The following is an 18,775-nucleotide window of genomic DNA, read 5'->3' on the forward strand; positions in this document are numbered from 1 at the left end:
CTTGCCTGGAGAATCCCATGGACGGAGGAGCCTGGTGGGCTACAGTCCACGGGGTCGCAAAGAGTAGGACACGACTGAGCGACTTCACTTCACTTCCCTTCATCTGCATATCTGAGGTTATTCATATTTCTCCCAGCAATCTTGATTCCAGCTTGTGCTTCTTCCAGCCCAGTGTTTCTCATGATGTACTCTTCATATAAGTTAAATAAGCAGGGTGACAATATACAGCCTTGACGTACTCCTTTTCCTATTTGGAACCAGTCTGTACTGGAGGGCAAGTCAATCTTGAACCTTGGGATTGAAGTTGCAGGCTATCAGCCTACCCAATACCAGCTACAGACTTTGTAAAAAGACACCAGGGAAAAGAAGGTGTCACTGGGGAAAAGAGGGTACAGAACACATGGGCCAGCCCCAGTTAAAAACCAGAGAGATAGAAGAGTCAGATGTCATGTGCGTGTGTGTTCAGTTGCTCAGTCATGTCCAACTCTTTGCAACCCTATGGACTGTAGCCCACCAGGCTCCTCTGTCCATGGGATTCACCAGGCAAGAATACTGGAGTGGTTTGCCACACCCTCCTCCAGGGGATCTTCCCAACCCAGGGATCAAACCCGTCTCCTGTGGTTCCTGCATTGGCAGGCGGGTCCTTTACCACTCACTAGCACCACCTGGGAAGCCCTAAGATGTGGACCCAGCCCCTATTCAAGGGAATTAACTCACTTAATGGCTTGAGAAGTGACCAAAAGGAAAATATTCCAGAAAACACTGTCTGCACCCATGATGTGAGAAAAAGGGGTTTGTGGTCAGGGGTAAAATGGGGAAGGAGAGGAGGTGAAGAACAAAACCAAGTATATATGACCAGAGAAGAGATACAGGCTTTCCTTGTGGCTCAGATGGTAAAGAATCTGCCTGAAATGCAGGAGACCCAGGTTTGATCCCTGGGTGGGGAAGATCCCCTGGAGAAGGGAATGGCTACCCACTCCAGTATTCTTGCCTGAGAATTCCATGGACAGAGGAGCCTGGTGGGCTACAGTCCATGGGATTGCAGAGTCAGTCACAACTTAGCGACTAACACATACACAGAGAGAGATACAGGTGGCAGATAAGCATATAAAAAGATGCTCAGATGCATATAAATGATATAAAATGATGCATAGAACAGTCTTATGGACTCTGAGGGAGAAGGTGAGGGTGGGATGTTCTGGGAGAACAGCATTGAAACATGTATATTATCATATGTGAAACAGATCACCATTCCAGGTTCAATGCATGAGACAAATGCTCAGGGCTGGGGCAATGGGATGACCCAGAGGGATGGGATGGGGAGGGAGGTGGGAGGGGGGTTCATGATGGGGAACACATGTAAATCCATGGCTGATTCATGTCAATGTATGGCAAAAACCACTACAATATTGTAAAGTAATTAGCCCCCAACTAAAATAAATAAATTTATTAAAAAAAAAAAAAGATGCTCAACATCATGTGTCATTGGGGAATTACAAACTAAGATAACAGTGAGATACCACTACCATCCCTGTTAGAATGGCTAAGATCCAAAAAACTGACAACACCAAATGCTGGAGAGGACACAGAATAAGAGAAATTCTTATTCATTGCTGACAGGAATGCAAAATGGTACAGCCACTTTGGAAGATAGTTTGGTAGTTCCTTGTAAAGCTAAACATAGTCTTACCATGTGATCCAGCAATTTTACCCAAATGAGTTGAAAACTTATGTCCACAGAAAACTCACATATGAATGTTTATGGTAGTTTTATTCAAAATTGCCAAAATCTGGAAGCAATTAACATGTCCTTCAATAAGTGAGTGGATAAACTATGGTATATACACACAATGGAATATTGTTCAGTGATAAAAAGAAATAAGCTATCAAGCCACAAAAAGACATGAAGGACCCTTAAATGCATACTGCTTAGTGAAAGAAGTCAATCTGAAAAGGCTATATGCTATATGAATCCAACTACATGACATTTCAGTTCAGTTCAGTCACTCAGTCGTGTCCAACTCTTTGCAACCCCATGAACCTCAGCGCACCAGGCCTCCCTGTCCATCACCAACTCCCGGAGTTAACCCAAACTCATATCCATTGAGTTGGTGATGCCATCCAACCATCTCATCCTCTGTCATCCCCTTCTTCTCCTGCCCTCAATCTTTCCCAGCATCAGAGTCTTTTCAAGTGAGTCAGCTATTCGCATCAGGTGGCCAAAGTACTGGAGTTTCCGCTTCAACATCAGTCCTTCCAATGAACACCCAGGATTGATCTCCTTTAGGATGCATTGGTTGGATCTTCTCGCAGGCCAAAGGACTCTCAAGAGTCTTTTCCAACACCACAATTCAAAAGCATCAATTCTTTGGCACTCAGCTTTCTTTACAGTTCAACTCTTACATCCATACATGACTACTGGAAAAACCATAGCCTTGACTAGACGGACCTTTGTTGACAAAGTAATGTCTCTGCTTTTTAATATGATATCTAGGTTCGTCATAACTTTCCTTTCAAGGAGTAAGCATCTTTTAATTTCATGGCTGCAATCACCATCTGCAGTGATTTTAGAGCCCAAAAAAATAAAGTCAGCCACTGTTTCCTCATCTATTTGCCATGAAGTTATAGGACAGGATGCCATGATCTTAGGTTTCTGAATGTTGAGCTTTAAGCCAACTTTTTCACTCTCCTCTTTCACTTTCATCAAGAGACTCTTTAGTTCTTCTTCACTTTCTGCCATAAGGATGGTGTCATCTGCATATCCGAGGTTATTGGTATTTCTCCCAGCAACCTTGATTCCAGCTTGTGTTTCATCCATCCCAGCATTTCTCTTGATGTACTCTGCATATAAGTTAAATAAGCAGGGTGACAATATACAGCCTTGACGTACTCCTTTTCCTATTTGGAACCAGTCTGTTGTTCCATGTCCAGTTCTAACTGTTGCTTCCAGACCTGCATACAGGTTTCTCAAGAGGCAGGTTAGGTGGTCTGGTATTCCTATCTCTTTCAGAATTTTCCACAGTTTATTGTGATCCACACAGTCAAAGGCTTTGCCATAGTTAATAAAGCAGAAATAGATGTTTTTCTGGAACTCTCTTGATTTTTTAGAAAAGGTAAACCTAAAGAGGAAAATAATCACTGGTTGTCAGGGGTCTGGGAGGAGGGAAGAAGGGATAGAAAGGCAAAGCACAGGGCATTTGGAGTAGTGAAACTATTCTGTATAAGATACGTTAAGGGTGGATACAGGATACATATTTGTCAAACCCCACAGAACTATATAACAAAAAGAATGAACCCTAATGGAAACTAGAGGGCATTAGCTAGTAATAATGTATCTATACTGGATCATCCATTGTAACAAATACGCCACACTAACAAAAGCAATTTAGTAATAGGAAAATTACATGCAGAGGCAAGAAGGGGTATATGAGAACTCTTTGGACTATTTGATTTTCTTCAAACCTAAAGCTGCTTTAAAATATAAAGTCTATTAATTAAAAATAAACATTACAGGGATTAAGATGTTTTAAAAAATGATACGATAGTCTGCATTGAATATAATGACAGAGGAAAAATATATCCCCTGAAGAGTGATAAGACAACTTCATTTCAGACCAAAAATCCTTCCCATGTTGACACTATGGACACCTCAGCTAGAAGGTATGAATACTCCTGGCTTTGAAGTGTTCCTCATTTCTATACCCGCTCCCCAGAAAGAATGATCAGATAATCCACACATTCTATGCAAGATATCCTCTGGGCTATTGGAATGCTGGGCACATCCCTGACCACATAGGAAGCATGACCACGTGAACCTGACATCCAAGTCAGAAGCATCAACTTTATGTTCTTAAGAGTCCCAAACTTTGCTGGAAACCTACTAAAAATGGTTACAGTAAGGCTGCAGAAGCCTTCACTTAAATTTGATACAGGACCCTGTCACCTACCCCCTTGCCATTCCCGGGCAGGACTCTTTCATTACAAAGTTGCTTCAATACCCAGGTCAACATTTCCCCTGCAAAGCACTTCCTGCTTACCTAGTCACACTCCATTAATCCAAGATACCTTTGAACTGAGGTGCATGATAGTAATAGTGGTCTGAGGGGGGACCTCCCACTACACTCCCTGTACAGGTGGAAGAAGGAAAGAGTGAGGACTGCTGGAGCCAAACTGCCTGGGTTGATGGCCCAGCTCCAGCATTCCCTTGCTGGGTGGATAAGTTCTTTAACATCTCTGTGCTTCAGTTTCCTTGTAAAATAAGCTTAATAATACCTACCGCACAGAGCTGTTGTGAGGATTCAATGAGTTTATATAAAACACTTAGAAGAGTGCCTTGCACACAGTAGGAGCTACAATTATCATTACATGGTTTAAGTTTTTTTTTTTTTTTGGTTTAAGATACTTGAAGCACTGAAGACTACAGGGTGAGGGGAGACAGCTGCAAAGCCTCAGAGTCAGGCAAAGCCAAAAGCTACCCCCAACCCTAATTCTTACTGTTGCCTCTTTCCCAGGGACTCTGCAACTCTTACCAAGTATATACGCTGGGTATTTCAAGGACAGGAGCTAAGTATGACTTCTCATTGATCTCTACCACTACCCAAACACATCACCTTCTCCAGTGTTCTGCCTGTTGTTCTTGTTGTTTAGTCACTCAGTCGTGTCCAACTCTTTTGTGACCCCATGGACTGTAGCCCACCAGGCTCCTCTGTCCATGGGATTTCCCAGGCAAGAATACTGGAGTGGGTTGCCATTTCCTTCTCCAGGGGATCTTCCCGACCCAGGAATGGAACTCACATCTCCTGGATTCTTTACCACTGAGCCACCTGGGGAAGTCCATTCTGCCAGTGCTGGGACTCGATGCAGCTCTGCTGTTGGGGTGTGCTGCACAGCCTGGTGCTCTGTGGAGAGCCCAGCAGGCAGATCAGCAAGCTGCAAAGGGATGTGCAGGGGTGAGGAGCTCCCTCCCAGGGGGCTCAGGTCAGTGAGGACAAGACCTCTCCACACACATCTCAGGACCAGACAGCAGAACAGAGCTACTGAAAACAGGAAATGTAGTTGACTGGGAGACCCGAGAGGCAGGACAAAGGAATGAATTTAGGAGCCAAAGACCAGAGTCCTGAGTCAGGATCTCTGAGTCAGAATGCTGGGCAAGGGAGATGCTGGCAAACCCAGACCCAGAACATGGCAGGTGCGAGGAACAGCATACTTGGGAAAAACTGCAGCATGGAAGATGGGAGTCGAAAAGCATGTGCTAGCAGAGAAGAATGCTGGGACTTCGAGATCTGATCATGTCAAACCCATAAGGGCTTCCCAGTTTCTTCCCCTCTCCCTGCAGGAAGAGGAAACTTCCCAATGCTGACCAACCTGGCGCCACACCAGCCTGGCAGTCACCCCAGATTAATCAGGCCTCTCAGACTGTTCAGTCAGTTTGACTGGGCCAGTTCAAGAAATCTCCTCCCAACTGCCCCCTTATTGAAGGATTCCTTGAACTGGAAAATTTAGAATCTCTACACCACGAAGGAAGAGAGAATCTATGCTGCAAATGAAATACTTTACAGAGGATAAAGCCACACACCCACACAGATCTGCTAAGATCCCCACAATGCCTCAGATCTTCCGTGGTTACAAAAGAAAAGGAATTCTCAAAGTTTCAAAATTCAAGATCTGGGGCCTGAAATCCAGCCGAGAGCAGGTGGTTTCTGCCTCAGGGAGAGCTCTATTCCTACTGCTGGCCCTTCTGCCCATTCTTGAGCCAAGACCAAGGACACCCCACTCTCTCCAAGTAGCCCAGGTCCCCTGCTCTTAGCAGAGAACATCACCATTTCACATGGTCATACTGAAACTAACCACCTCTGAGATGAAAGACAGAGAGAGGAACCAAAGCGTCAGCAAGGCCTGCCTTCCAGTGAACCTGCAAAGAATTTCCTCAGCCTGCTGTGCCCAGCCAGGGAGAAGGCCTGCCATCTGTAGGTGTCTAGAGAGGCATTCCAGTTGTCAGCCTTTGGACAGCCCTGGGAAGAAAGCAAAGGCCAACGAGTAGAGGGCCCGCACTCCCAGAACAGGTATGTTATGGCAACGGGCAGAATCTCCACTGGAAACCCCAGGGGATGAAATGGCATGTTAAAAAGTTCCTGCCAACCAAGCTCTGAGAGAGGAAAATGAGCATTTCCCAACTGCAGGAGACCAAGGCCACGCAAAACAACAAGTGGAAAAGTTAATCTGTATCCAGTGTTTTAATAAATAATTCATTCAATGCAGAGCCCAGATGGGAGAAACCCAAAGGGAAGAGAAGGTTCTCCCCAGCAGAGGCAGCCCAGCAGAGGCAGCCACGGGGAGCCAGTTAGCAGCAGCTCCAGGCCCCTGGGGTGAGAGAACAACTCTCCACTCCATGACACATCTGCCAAGAAGCCAGGTCTGTGGGGCAGAGCCCAGATCAACCGTGGAGGTAGAGTCACGGTGTGGGCTCTGCCTTCTGGAGCTGCTGGCCTGCAAGCCAACACCACACAAAGGCTGGCTTTGGAACCAGCCAGCATGAACAGCAGATGACCTGCCCAGCGGAATCCCACCAGGGAAGTCTGCCTGAGATCACAAACACACTCTGAAACTAGTCAGCCTCCTGTGCCTCAGTCAGGCCCCCTGTAGCCTGGGTCCTGTTGGGACTGCTGGCAGGACCAGGGACAGCCAGAAATCCCCACAGAGAGGGGTGCTGAAGCCACTTCTTCCACAGCCCTGCAAAGCCCCACATTCCAGTCTGCAGCTGCCAGGCCACAAAGAGAAGAGTCAGAGCTGCAGTCTTCCGACAGGCATTTGGCAGCTGAAGCTCAGCTGTCTCACACCTCTGGGGGGGGGGGGGCGTGAAGCCAGCTGGGGGTGGCCTTAGGGTTCCTAGAAAAGCACGCCCATCTCCCATGTGGCTGCCCCGAGGTGGAACTTGTTCCATCTCTCCAACTTTAGAAATAGCCTCTTAAGAACCTTTTAATTCAAACAAATGCTCTCTTGTCCTGTTTCTTTAGTGAATGTGAACGGGGAAAGAACTTGGATGGAACTGGCCAACCCAGGGCTCATCCAATCAGTTTGCTGTTCACCCCTCTCTGGACTACCAGGGTGGGGCTCCCCTCCTGTTTGCAGAAGAAAGCCTAACAGGATCAAGAAGAAACCCAGGGGACCCCTGGGCTTCTGCCTGTTCTGTCCCTGTCCTCCATAAGCTATGAGGATAAAGACCTTAATGGGAAGAGGTACACAGTAGGCATTTAATAAATGCTGTTGACTGATTAAAATGGAAAAGCAATACAGAACAATAGCTAAGAACACAGGCTTGGGGGTTGCTAGAACTGATTGCTAACTTACCACCCATGCAATAAGTTCTCTAGGTGTAAATTTCTGTATCTATGAGCAAGAGGTAATAAGAATTCTTTATGTCATTTAATTACTATAAGGATAATATAAAGAACTTAACACTACTCTAGAATATAGTCAAAACTAAAAAGAAAAAAATGTTTGCTTATATTATTACCTTAAAGACAAACAGTGCCCTGTACATATTCCTTTCTCCCCAATCAGGAGAGAACATACAGAACATTTTATTTTTAACTTTTCACACTTTTTAAAAAAATTGAAGTATAGTTGATTTACATTGTTGTGTTAGTTTCTGGTGGACAGCAAAGTGATTCAGTCATACACATATATTCTTTTTCATTATGGTTTATTACAGGATATTGAATATAGTTCCCTGAGCTATACAGCAGGACTTTGTTACACAGAACATTTTAGATGTCAGGAGACCCTGCTGCTGACAGGTCAGGAGACATTAACTTGCTGTATGGCCTTTGGTAGGCTACTGTACTTTCTCAATCGCACAATTAACAGAGATGGACTAAATCAGTGTTTCCCATTTGTCTATGACTAAATAACACTGTAAGTGTAAGTGTTAGTCGCTCAGTCATGCCTGACTCTTTGCGACCCCATGGACTGCAGTCCACCAGGCTCCTCTGTCCATGAGATTTTCCAGGCAAGGATACTGGAGTGGGTTGCCATTTCCTTCTCCAGGGGATCTTCCAAACCCAGGGATGGAACCCGGGTCTGCTGCACTGCAGGCAGATTCTTTACTGACTGAGCTACAAGGGAAGCCCAAATAATACTGACTCATACTTTAAAAAAAAAGTCTCTTCTCAATTGTCTTTCAGCAACTTTTCTAATCATACCTACAGCCAGGTTCTATTTGGTGTTAGTATGTCTTTTAAATACTTCACTCATACTTACTAATCTCTTGGACAGAGAAAGCTGACCTCAGGCTTAGAATCTTCTCTGACAGGCCAGAATTGAGCTAGAATTTAATAACATTGCTTTGTTATCACTATGTTTACTTTAATAAGTACCTTTAAATTACAGCAAGTGATAATGGTTTCCCATATATGGTAATGATTTAACTTTTTTTTTTTTTTGGCCACAGCATTTGAGAACTTTCCCCAACCAGGGACTGAACCCATGTCCCCTGCTGTTCTAACCACTGGACCACTAAGGTGATTTAACTTTTAAAAAGATATCAGTTTTTTATAAGGAGATTAATTTAAAGAGAACATAAAGTAGGTAATATACTACAGGCAACAAAAATTATAAAGGCAGCAGTAAAAATTTTGGAAATACTGGGCTAGAAGATTTTGAAAGCTCCTCTTAGTTCCCAAAGTGAATGTGCCCGAGAGTGTGAGACTGTAAATCTCCCCCAGTACCTTCCTACAAGGTTCCTCTCCAACTTCACTTCCTCCCTGGAACTTCTTCCAATCCAGCAGCCCGACTACAAGTCACTTGCTCCACTGTGCTCCCAGATCATGTTCCATATCATGGATCATAGCACTTATTTACTCAGTATCTTTACATTTATCCTCCCTCTACAGCATGTGCTCCTTGAGACAGGAATTTTGCCTTGGCATATTCTCCTCAGGACATCTTATCCCTAAGACATCTGTGTCCAGTACAAAATAGAACTTCAGCACTTGATGAATGCTGAGTAAATGAACTGAGGCGTCTGCACTTTTTTTCACTGAATGAAAAGTCAAAAGACAGTGTAAGAAGACTGTTGCCAGAAATTCATTTGTTATAATTCCAATCCAATACCTCTTAGCACTTAAGCTGGGTGAGAGAACACTCACCTTTCTGATCTCAGTTTCAAGCGCTAAATTAAATGAGAATTCATGAACCAGTTTTAAAGAGGGCTCGCCACATGAAATGTTTGGAAAAGCAAACTTTTCTTCAAGAAACTTACCAGGATCAAGAAGAGACCAGTCACACAGCACAAGACCAATTACAAAGGTACCTTTGACTTCTGTAACATAGACCAGAACTCAGTAAATATCCAAGAACGTCCCTCCCATGTCCTTCCAGTGTCAGGTTTTAATATCAGAAAATCCTAGGCTTGAATGGTGAGATAAAAGCCCAAAGGGAGGTCTCACCATTGTCATGAATGACATCTGAATATCAAAGTGTTTTATCACATAGAAATGACACACATATACAGGGGTACTGCTAAACACAGAAAGGCCCTTTTTCAAATTCAGAGCTTGCCTTTCCTGAAACACAGAACCTTCTCAATTATGTTCTTCATGTCAGCTGGGCCTTGGACTCATATCTCAGTGGCGGGTAGACTGTAAGAATCTTTAGGTCACATAGAAAACAGCATTTTTTTTAACTGGAATAAATCTGTCAACAAAAAGGTACAGGCTAGCGGCACTAAATATCCTCTGCAGGTTCTTATTAAAAATATAAATTAAAGTCCAGCACAGTCCGTTTACTCCCGCATCTGTTTGCTATTCTGTCTCCATTATTAATAATGTAATGCAGGGTCTTGATTCAAGCAAGATTAATTCCCTGTTCCCAAAGCCTTCTGCTGACACTGCAATGGATATGTCTGGAAGGCTATAAAGGGCAGGCCCAGGCATTGCTCCCAACACGTGATCAGTAAGGAGACCGGGCCTGGGCCTCCGAGCTTAACAAGAGTGTAGAGGAAGTTGAGCTGAGCCTGTGATCAGAGAGGTGGTATAGCCCAGTGGTTAAGAGCTCAGACTCTGAACAGCTCAAGTCAATCCTAGCTCTTTTATAGCCTAGATGTGTGACTTTTGGCAATTCATTCAACCCCTCCAGGGACTCAGTTTCCTCATGTACCAAACAGGGATAACAAGAAGACCCGATAAGATTGTAAAGCATTTGACACAATGATATGAAACACAGTAAGAACTAAAACAAAGCAAAAAAAAAAAGAATATTATCATCTTCTTCAGAATCATCTCCAGAATCAGCCTCTTATGCCAAGGCAGGGCAGGAAGAGCCTGGCTACTCTTTCAATTTACACACACTAAGCAGCCACCAGCAAGATACCAAAAAGATGGCAATAAAAAGATAATATGCAAAGCAAAAAATAGGAAAAGATATAATAGAAATCGGCTCTTGCTTAACTGTTAATAAGGGGGAGGGAAAACTACATTAAAACTGAAGAATCTTTCCCTCAAAAGAATATAGATGGAAAAAATTTTTATTATACATTATTTCAAAATTATTAGAGAACATGATACAATTGTTTAAGAGGCAATGGAGTACAGTCATTAAGAGCAGGGACTCTGGAGCCAGACTGCTTGTGTTAGAATCCTGGTTTCAGCACTTCCAATCTGTATGACCTTAAGCAAATTATAGAATCTCTTTGTGTTTCAGTTTCCTCAACAGTAAAATGGGGCAAATATCAGTACCTACCAGTATTTTAGGTTTGTGGTGAAAATTAGTTAATACATATACATATAAAGTGATTAGAAGAGTACTTGGCTCATATTAATAATTAATGCTTAACAACTGTTAGGTTTTATTATTTTGTTGCTGCTATTTTTCCAGCTGACAATGTTTCACTTAATATTAAAATGTATTTAAATTCAGTGATTAGACAGGGAAGTAAGGGAGGCAGGTAGGATTGAGCAGTGTCACAGGGCAGCAAATGGAAGATAGACTAGGATAAAAAATGTACTGCAGCTGATCTGAGCACAGGTAACTGGAGGTAAAAAGGAAGTAGGTAAGATCCACAGAGGAACAGAGATGTACATATTCATGATAAAGCAAGTAGAATAAAATCTTAAATGGTAGAATCTAGGTAGTGGTATATGAGTGTTCACTGTAAAACTCTTTCAACTTTGCTTCTTTTAAAATTTTTATAATAATCTAGAGGGGGAAAAAAGGAAATAGACCTAGAGGAATCAACTCAACTTCTGGGTCACAGCTGTGCTGCCTGTCCTCTGAGGTCAAACATCACAACAAGCTTGGAGAAACCTAACAGTTTTGGAATTCTCTCTCATCATCGACACTTTCCTGCACCAGATGAGTAGAGCTCAGGTCCTGATCTGGACCACCTTGGCACAAGTGGCTACAGGCAGAGGGCAGAAACCCAGATGTTCCACGTGAGAAATGCCAAATTCAAGGGACTATGACGTGATCCTCTCTGCTCAGGAAAACCTTGCTACAGAAATTAAAACAGAGGAAGTCTTGTGCAGGCTTCGGAAGCAGGACGGCAGACCTCTGACCTGCTTCTGACCTGCCTGGACACTGCCCAGGCAGTGACTGTGCGATAGGCACAGTCAGTCAGGCGGCACTTTAGGTAAGAAAGGGAGTGGGTCTTGGATCTTGTAAGCCCCTAAAGGCCTAGCAGCCCCCTGGGGTCTAAGAAGTCTTGTGACTCACAAGGTGAAACAAACACCACTGTAAAAGTTAAATCAGAGCTGCCTTTTTGTGCGCAAACTGATGATGATATCAGTTTGCGGCCTGGGATTGTAAGTGGGAGCCCCCAGAACTGCAATATGAAGTCTCACCGACTCCAGATTGCCATCATTCAGGATTTCCCAGCACTGTTCAAGTCTGGATGTAGGTGTCGGCTCAATTTGGTGATGTACACGCTGTTACTTCTCTCTATTGTTTCTATTTCTTTTCCTTCTAATGACTGTATGTTGAAATTAAGTTAATCTATTAAAAATTGAAATTATGTATTTGTATGTAGTGAGTGGTTTCTTTTCTTAACAAATCCTTCAAACCTAAAATGAAAGTAAAACTTTCTGCAAAACAAAACTCAGAAATAAGGCTCAAGGCTAAGGAAGAAGGAGATAGAAGGCAACAGTACACACTCACTCATGAACTCTGTTGTCGCCATAGAGATCGCTCAGGCCAAAGCTGATGTAGTGCCAGTGCTCAGGGATGTTGGCAGAGGGGCTCCCCACATTCCTGTACATGCTAACATAGTCCAAGGGGTCTGGGCCACCCAACCTGCAAAAGACAAAACACAGGGATGTCAGCGTAAACCTGAAAGCAGACAATGTGAAGCTAAAGGACTCTGTCTTACAAACCTACAGGCCCCATCCTGGATGAATCTGGGGTAAGAGAACTAAAGGGAGGGCCACACCTCTCTAGGATAAGACCAAAGGATGGGCAACCGGAGGTAGCCCAACTCCACAAGCACAAGAGGCTCCCATCTCCTCTCTCAGGTAGAACCTCTTTTAGAAATAAAACAGACTGATTGCTCCCTTTGACTTCCCTCTGTTTCAAGTTACCAACCCCAAGTGGGATTGGCAGGGATTATCTCTCTTCCATGGTGCCTGTAAACACGCCAAGCTTCAGGGAAGAAGTGCATCAGTCAATCAATGGGCCTCTGTTGAAAGACCATCCTGAGCATCCCCAGTGGGCATTGTTAATGGAAGCAGAGGCTCGGCTCCACTCCTGCCTCTTAGACAGCTAATTCCTGAAAGACTATATTGTGCCCTATGTTAATTATAGTTTGTTCTAAACAGACCCAATGCCTCCAGACCCCAGCCTGAACACCCCAGACCAAAGCTGGTCTGTTATCATGCAAGTGACAAAGGCCAAACTTAGGCTAGCTTAGCTCTGCACAGAGAACTGCAGCAGGAGCCCGGCTGAGCCCTCTGAGGTCTTGCAACTGCAAGATGATCCCAGGAGACGGCTGCCTAAGAGGTAGAGCTGGAACATTAAATGATTCAGGGCCTCTGAGGACCACATTAGACTTCCCCATAATTCCAACAGAGAGGCAGCTGAGGAAGAGATTCAGTCATTAGCTCACTCTGAGGATTTAATTCAAGAAGGGGTCCCTTTAGCAGAGTAATTAGTGATCTTTTTAAAAGAATCCTGCTTTTCTTCAGAATGGAGAGGGAAATGTGGTAGACTCAAGAGACAGACTAAATGGAAACCATTAGCACAAGGAAGTCTGCATTTAGCCCCCAAGCCCTGTACTTGAGCTGCCTTGGACATCGGACATGTTCCACAGAGTGCAAAAACTTTGCTTGCCCCTGGGACAGGGATGGGGGTACACTTGGCATTGGGGATTATATGCTGCAAGAATACAACCAACCCAATAAAAGATGTTACACGGATGTGATCCCAGCAAACATGTCAGTACCACATGATGCAAACACTATTTAAAATCATAGGTATGGTTTCACCCTCTTTTGCCAGGACATTATTTGCCTTTGCAGAAGTCCTTATTCTCTGCTGGGAAATGCTAAGTTATTTATAGGACTTGCAAGAAAGTCGCTACAAATAGCTTAGAATCTCAATGGAGTGGATTAGGAAAAGGGATAAATCTCCATGGCTTTCCTTAACTCTGCTTTTGCCAAGTTAGTCACTCAGTCGTGTCTGACTCTATGCGACCCCATGGAATGTAGCCTACCAGGCTCCTCTGTCCATGGAGTTCTCCAGGCACAAATACTGGAGTGAGTAGGTAAATCATTCGACTAATTCCACAATCATTTGGATTTAGAAAAGTCTGTTGGGGAAAAGAAGAAAGAAAGGGTGGCTACCCCTGCAAGGACCTCATGATAACCGCAGAGCCCTGGAACAGGTGGGAATGATTACAGGCTCCATATCTGCTCTAGTCTCCCTGCTGCTGAGTCCCAGTTCTGCCTGTCCTTCAGCCTAGGCCCATCCAGCAACAAGGGGCAAAACTGTGTCCACTCTTCCATGCTCCCCATTTACCACACCCCTGACAGCCCTGGCCAAGTCTCCCAAAGGGCATTTCATCAAAGAGAGAGGCTTTACCTTAAAACTCTATCTGCAGAAAAGGACTGAGAGTCAAACAAAATTAGCCTTTTCTCTAAGTACACAGTGTTCTGTTCTACTCACTCAGAGACCTGATAGAAAGCAGATGAGTACGTGGAAAATCATCATATTTTGCACTTAGAAAAAGATGTTATCCCAGGACCCAGATCATCCCTCAGTGTAAGTCCCTGAACACCTGACTTTACAGGGAAGTTGCCAGAGTGACCCAGGGCACTGGCTCTACTTCAGCTCCCTGACCAGTAAAGCCTCAGCTTTCAGCCACGATGTCCCAGTTGGCTAGGGACTACTAGTCAAGAGAGTCATCCTTCTGTCACAAGAAAAAAGAATCTCAAGATACCCTGGGCCACAGCCCAACTGAGGCAGCCTCAGTCAGCCATCCTGCTATGAAAATCAAAGAGGGCTTACAGGATCCCAGATGTGAAGGTTTATCAGTGAACCACTTTCAGGATCTTAATTATGCAACCCCTTCTGAATCTTAAAAAGAACCAGTCCCTGAGCTGTTCCTTCTCATGTATTTCTGCATCCAGGCAGCATTTCTAATTTCAAAAAGTGCTATACAATCGTTTTTATTCATCACTAGATGCTGGCCCATCTTTTAAGATAAGTCCTGACCTGGCTAGCAAACTTGCAACAAGATGGGAAAAAAGGTTCACGGGGAGATGGAGGAGAAAGCAGATTCCCAAACTAGTCTTAGTCCTTTGCATGTGTTCAATACCGTTTTCTTTTTTGCCACACCTCATGGTTTGTGGAACTTCCCCAACCAGGAATCAAACCCAAGCCCCCTGCAGTGGAAGCACAGTCTTAACCACTGGACCACCAGGGAAGCCCGTGTTAAATACCTTTTACAACTCTATCCTTCATGTCCACTTGGGTGACATAATAACAGTGGCCCAAGTCTGAGAGGGGATTTCTCCTTATACTCAAACAAGGCCTGAACAAACAGCATGGCAGAGGCAGGTCCCCTTTTTCTCACAAAGTATGCCAATAGAGTCTATCACTGTACATATTTAAATATAGTGGTACAAACCAACAAAGACCTACTGTATAGCACATGAAACTCTGCTCAATGTTATGTGGCAGTCTGGAGGGGAGGGGAATTTGGGGGAGAATGGCTATATGTGTATGTAAGGCTGAGTCCCTTTGCTGTTCACCTGACACTATCACAAACATTGTTAATTGGCTATACCCCAATACAAAATAAAAAGTTTACATACTGAAAGGAAATTATGCTAAGTCACCTCAGTCGTGTCCGACTCTGTGCGACCCCATAGATGGCAGCCCAGCAGGCTCCGCCGTCCCTGGGATTCTCCAGGCAAGAACACCGGAGTGGGCTGCCATTTCCTTCTCCAATGCATGAAAGTGAAAAGTGAAAGTGAAGTCGCTCAGTCGTGTCTGACTCTTAGCGACCCCATGGACTGCAGCCTACCAGGCTCCTCCATCTATGGGATTGTCCAGGCAAGAGTACTGGAGTGGGGTGCCATTGCCTTCTCCGAAACGAAATTATACCAGATGGTAATAAGTCAAGAAAAAGAAATAAATGGTAAAAGAATGATAAAAATGAAATAAAATTGCCATAATTTGTAGATGAAAATAAATAAAAAGTTTAAAATGGGTGATTAAGTTATCAAGAGCTGCTTTTTACTCAGAAGACCTCTTCAAAAACTCCTCTCAACCAAAGAACACCATGCCTGCCAGAGAGAACTGTACTGCTGGCCACACCTCCTCCTGGCTACCAGACAGAGACAGGCTGCTCTCCCCACGGGGCAGGTGGCTGCTCCCCAGGCCTTCACACTGTCAGCCTCTTCACATCCTCCCACAGACATAGGGAGCTGGCCTCGGCCCTAGGCAGCCCAGCTCCTGCCATCTCCAGGAGAAGTAAGTGGTTGCCACGGAGGGAAAAGACTCAGTCCTAAAGGAAGGTAACCAGTAAAGACATCCATTCTACTCATTCCTCCTTCGGGGGTACCTCCCCTTTGGTCACACCCCAAGTGGCTGCCTTGGACAGTCTTTCAGGAGCCAATGAAGGGGTTCATCTAATACAGTGCCTGCATGAAAGTGGTTTTGTACAGATTCAACTAGTTTCTCAGTCAACGTTTAGTTCAGAAAGACCATGAAGAAGAGTCCCCATAACAGAGGTGGCAGGAAGAAACATGTTGCAAAAAGAATGGGAAACTACAAAAGACCATTCCTTCCCCAGGGGCATTCCATGTGTACATAGGTCTGATCTTAACAGAGCTACTTGGGGGTTACTCTCAGCTTCCCTGAGGAACTGTTGCCTACATCTGGGCGCTCCAGATCACAAAGTTCCTCTTAATATCTCACTGAAGGATTCTCCGTGTCCAAGTTCTGGATCTTCATCGTTTACTGCAGCCTCCTTCAATCCTGAGCCAAACCATGGATCTCCCTGACCCAGCCTGCCCCCTGTTCTAGCCAGTGACCTAGAGCAAAGCAGCCGCGGAGTCAGAGGAAGCTCTGCATGGAGTAAGAGAGCTGTGCAGAGTAAGCAGAAAGTTGATCGGGAGAAGTTGCTCCATCAAACTTCAAACGCAAAAGCACTGCACCGATATGAATGTCTGAGCTCATCCGGAAGGTATCAAAAAGAGACCTCCCCCTCATCCCTTCACAAACTCAACGCTCACATCCTAACCCACAGACCCACACCCGCCCCTATCCTGTGCAGTCCCGTGCCCTCCAAGCTCCTCCGGCCGCGCGGCTCCAAAGCCTTCTCAGATCCTCCTCAGGCCCCGCCTAGCCTCCCCCATCTCACTTCAGCCGCCTCGCCTCGGCTTCCCCGCGCCCACTTATGACCCCCTCCAGGCGCCCCCTCCTTTCACCACGTTTACAGTTCCCTCTCTCCGACCGTCGCCCCCTCAGCTTCTACCAACACCCCCATTCACTCTATTCTTCTAATGCCAGTTAACCCTTCATCCTCCCCTTCCTTGCTAGCCCTCTGCTACCCACAGGCTTCTTTAACCCCTTTGTCCCCATTCCTAACTTGTGCCTTAACTTCTTCCCTCGCAGCAGGAAGCCGTCTTCCAAGTGCTTTAACCATTCTCCTTTCCCCTCCAATTCCCTGGCAAATTACTTCGCCCCCGGCGCTTTAACCCTTCTCAGCCCGCCCCTGTCGGTCTCCGCGCGGCCCGAGACGTACCAATACTTGACGATAGCGGTAACCTGGAGCGGGTTCGGCTGGTCCGGGTACAGGCGGCGGCACTCTCCGTAGATGGCGTGCAGTCCTGGGGGGAAGAGCGAGGCGAAGGCCGGAGGGGCAGTAGGGCCAGGGGCCGGGGGCGCGGTGGGGCCGGGGGCGCCACTAGGCCGCAACTCCGCCATCGGGGCGCGTAGGGTTCTGGGGGGACCGGGGAGGGCAGACTAGGGGGACAGCACTGACGCGCCAGCAGGCGAACTCCTTGGGTGCGACTCACGGAGGCGATGGGGGCTGCAGCGAGGTCTAGGCTCCGCGCCTGCGCAAGGCGCACTGTCCGCCCAGGCCGTTGCCGCTGTGGAGACGGCCAGAGGGTGCCTCGGGGGCCGCGGGGCGCTCAGGGGGCGGGGTGCCGGAGCGCCCTATTCCGGTTCCATTGGTTAATGTCTGTGCCAGTCACAGGTAGGGAAGGCGTGACTTGACAATAGGTCCCTCCTCCCTCTCCCAGAGTTGTGGGGGTGTTCCAAGGCTCTTCGCTTCCCCCTAGCGTTAGGAGGAGCCCAGGATTAAATATATTGGGACATTGTCTGAGGTGCTAGGGACCCAAGAAAGCTCTGGGAAGTGCGCCGACAAAAAGCATGTCACTGTTATGCTAACACGGTGCTCAGAAGGATTTATTTAATTAATTTATTTATTTCAGAAGGATTTAAACATAAATGTGACAATGGATTGCTTCCTTCGTCCATGTAGCATTAGCTTCGTCCACGTAGCATTAGCTTCGTCCATGTAGCATTAAAAACGGAATTTTTTAGTTTCTAAGGCACCAGTTTGGAAATTATTTTCCTGCCTGCAATAACTTTACTTATAGTAATGTCTTCCACTCAATAATCTTGAAGAAATTTCAAGAGAAAGGGATAGAAGAGAGTCCTGACTGCTGGCTATTAACTAAAGTTCCCCACAACATGAAGGAAAAGTGGAAATAATTTGTTAGAGAAAAATGCACGGGGCTCCTTAGAAAGCAGTAACACATAAACTCTCTTCAATTCCATTTTCTCATTCATCAGTGTCATTTCTAGCTCCCCATGAAAATTAAAGATATACTAGAGCAGTTCCTGGGCTTCCCTCCCAGCTCAGTCGGTAAAGAATCTGCCTGCAGTGCAGGAGACCTGGGTTCGATCCCTGGGTCGGGAAGATCCCTTGGAGAAGGAAATGGCAACCCACTCCAGTGTTCTTGCCTGGAGAATCCCATGGACAAAGGATCCTGGCAGGCTACAAATCTATGGGGTCACAAGAGTCGGACACGACTTAGCGACTAAAGAGAGAGAGAGAGAACAGTTCCTGAAGCTATTAGATGAACGATGTTTTAATGACCAAAAGATCATATACCAGTAGTTCCAAATGTCAGTCTTCAGGCCAATACTAGTATGTTGCCAAGTTTACACCTTTCCAGGAAAAAATGAGAAAATCAACAAAAAATATTTTGTTGATTATTTCCAGTACTTTGGCCACCTGATGTGAAGAACTGACTCATTGGAAAAGACC

General features: G+C 45.4%; 1 protein-coding gene across 10 annotated transcripts in view; it reads right to left on the reverse strand.

The window, feature by feature from the left end:
• The window catches only part of SUFU (SUFU negative regulator of hedgehog signaling), a 106,871-nt gene extending 89,250 nt beyond the window's left edge, over positions 1-17,621 (reverse strand). For all 10 annotated transcript variants that reach the window (XM_081545113.1, XM_081545068.1, XM_081545076.1 and 7 more), the window contains exons 1-2: positions 17,240-17,621; positions 12,151-12,285 (exon numbers count right to left, since the gene is read on the reverse strand). In XM_081545113.1, the coding sequence (XP_081401239.1) occupies positions 12,151-12,285; positions 17,240-17,421 (317 nt within the window). In that variant the 5' untranslated portion in view covers positions 17,422-17,621. The remainder of the gene's footprint in view (positions 1-12,150; positions 12,286-17,239) is intronic.
• Positions 17,622-18,775: the final 1,154 nt, after the last annotated feature.

The sequence above is a fragment of the Giraffa tippelskirchi genome, chromosome 2 (genome assembly GCF_054371585.1).
Source record: "Giraffa tippelskirchi isolate mGirTip1 chromosome 2, T2T-mGirTip1v1.2.pri, whole genome shotgun sequence".
Taxonomy (NCBI): domain Eukaryota; kingdom Metazoa; phylum Chordata; class Mammalia; order Artiodactyla; family Giraffidae; genus Giraffa; species Giraffa tippelskirchi.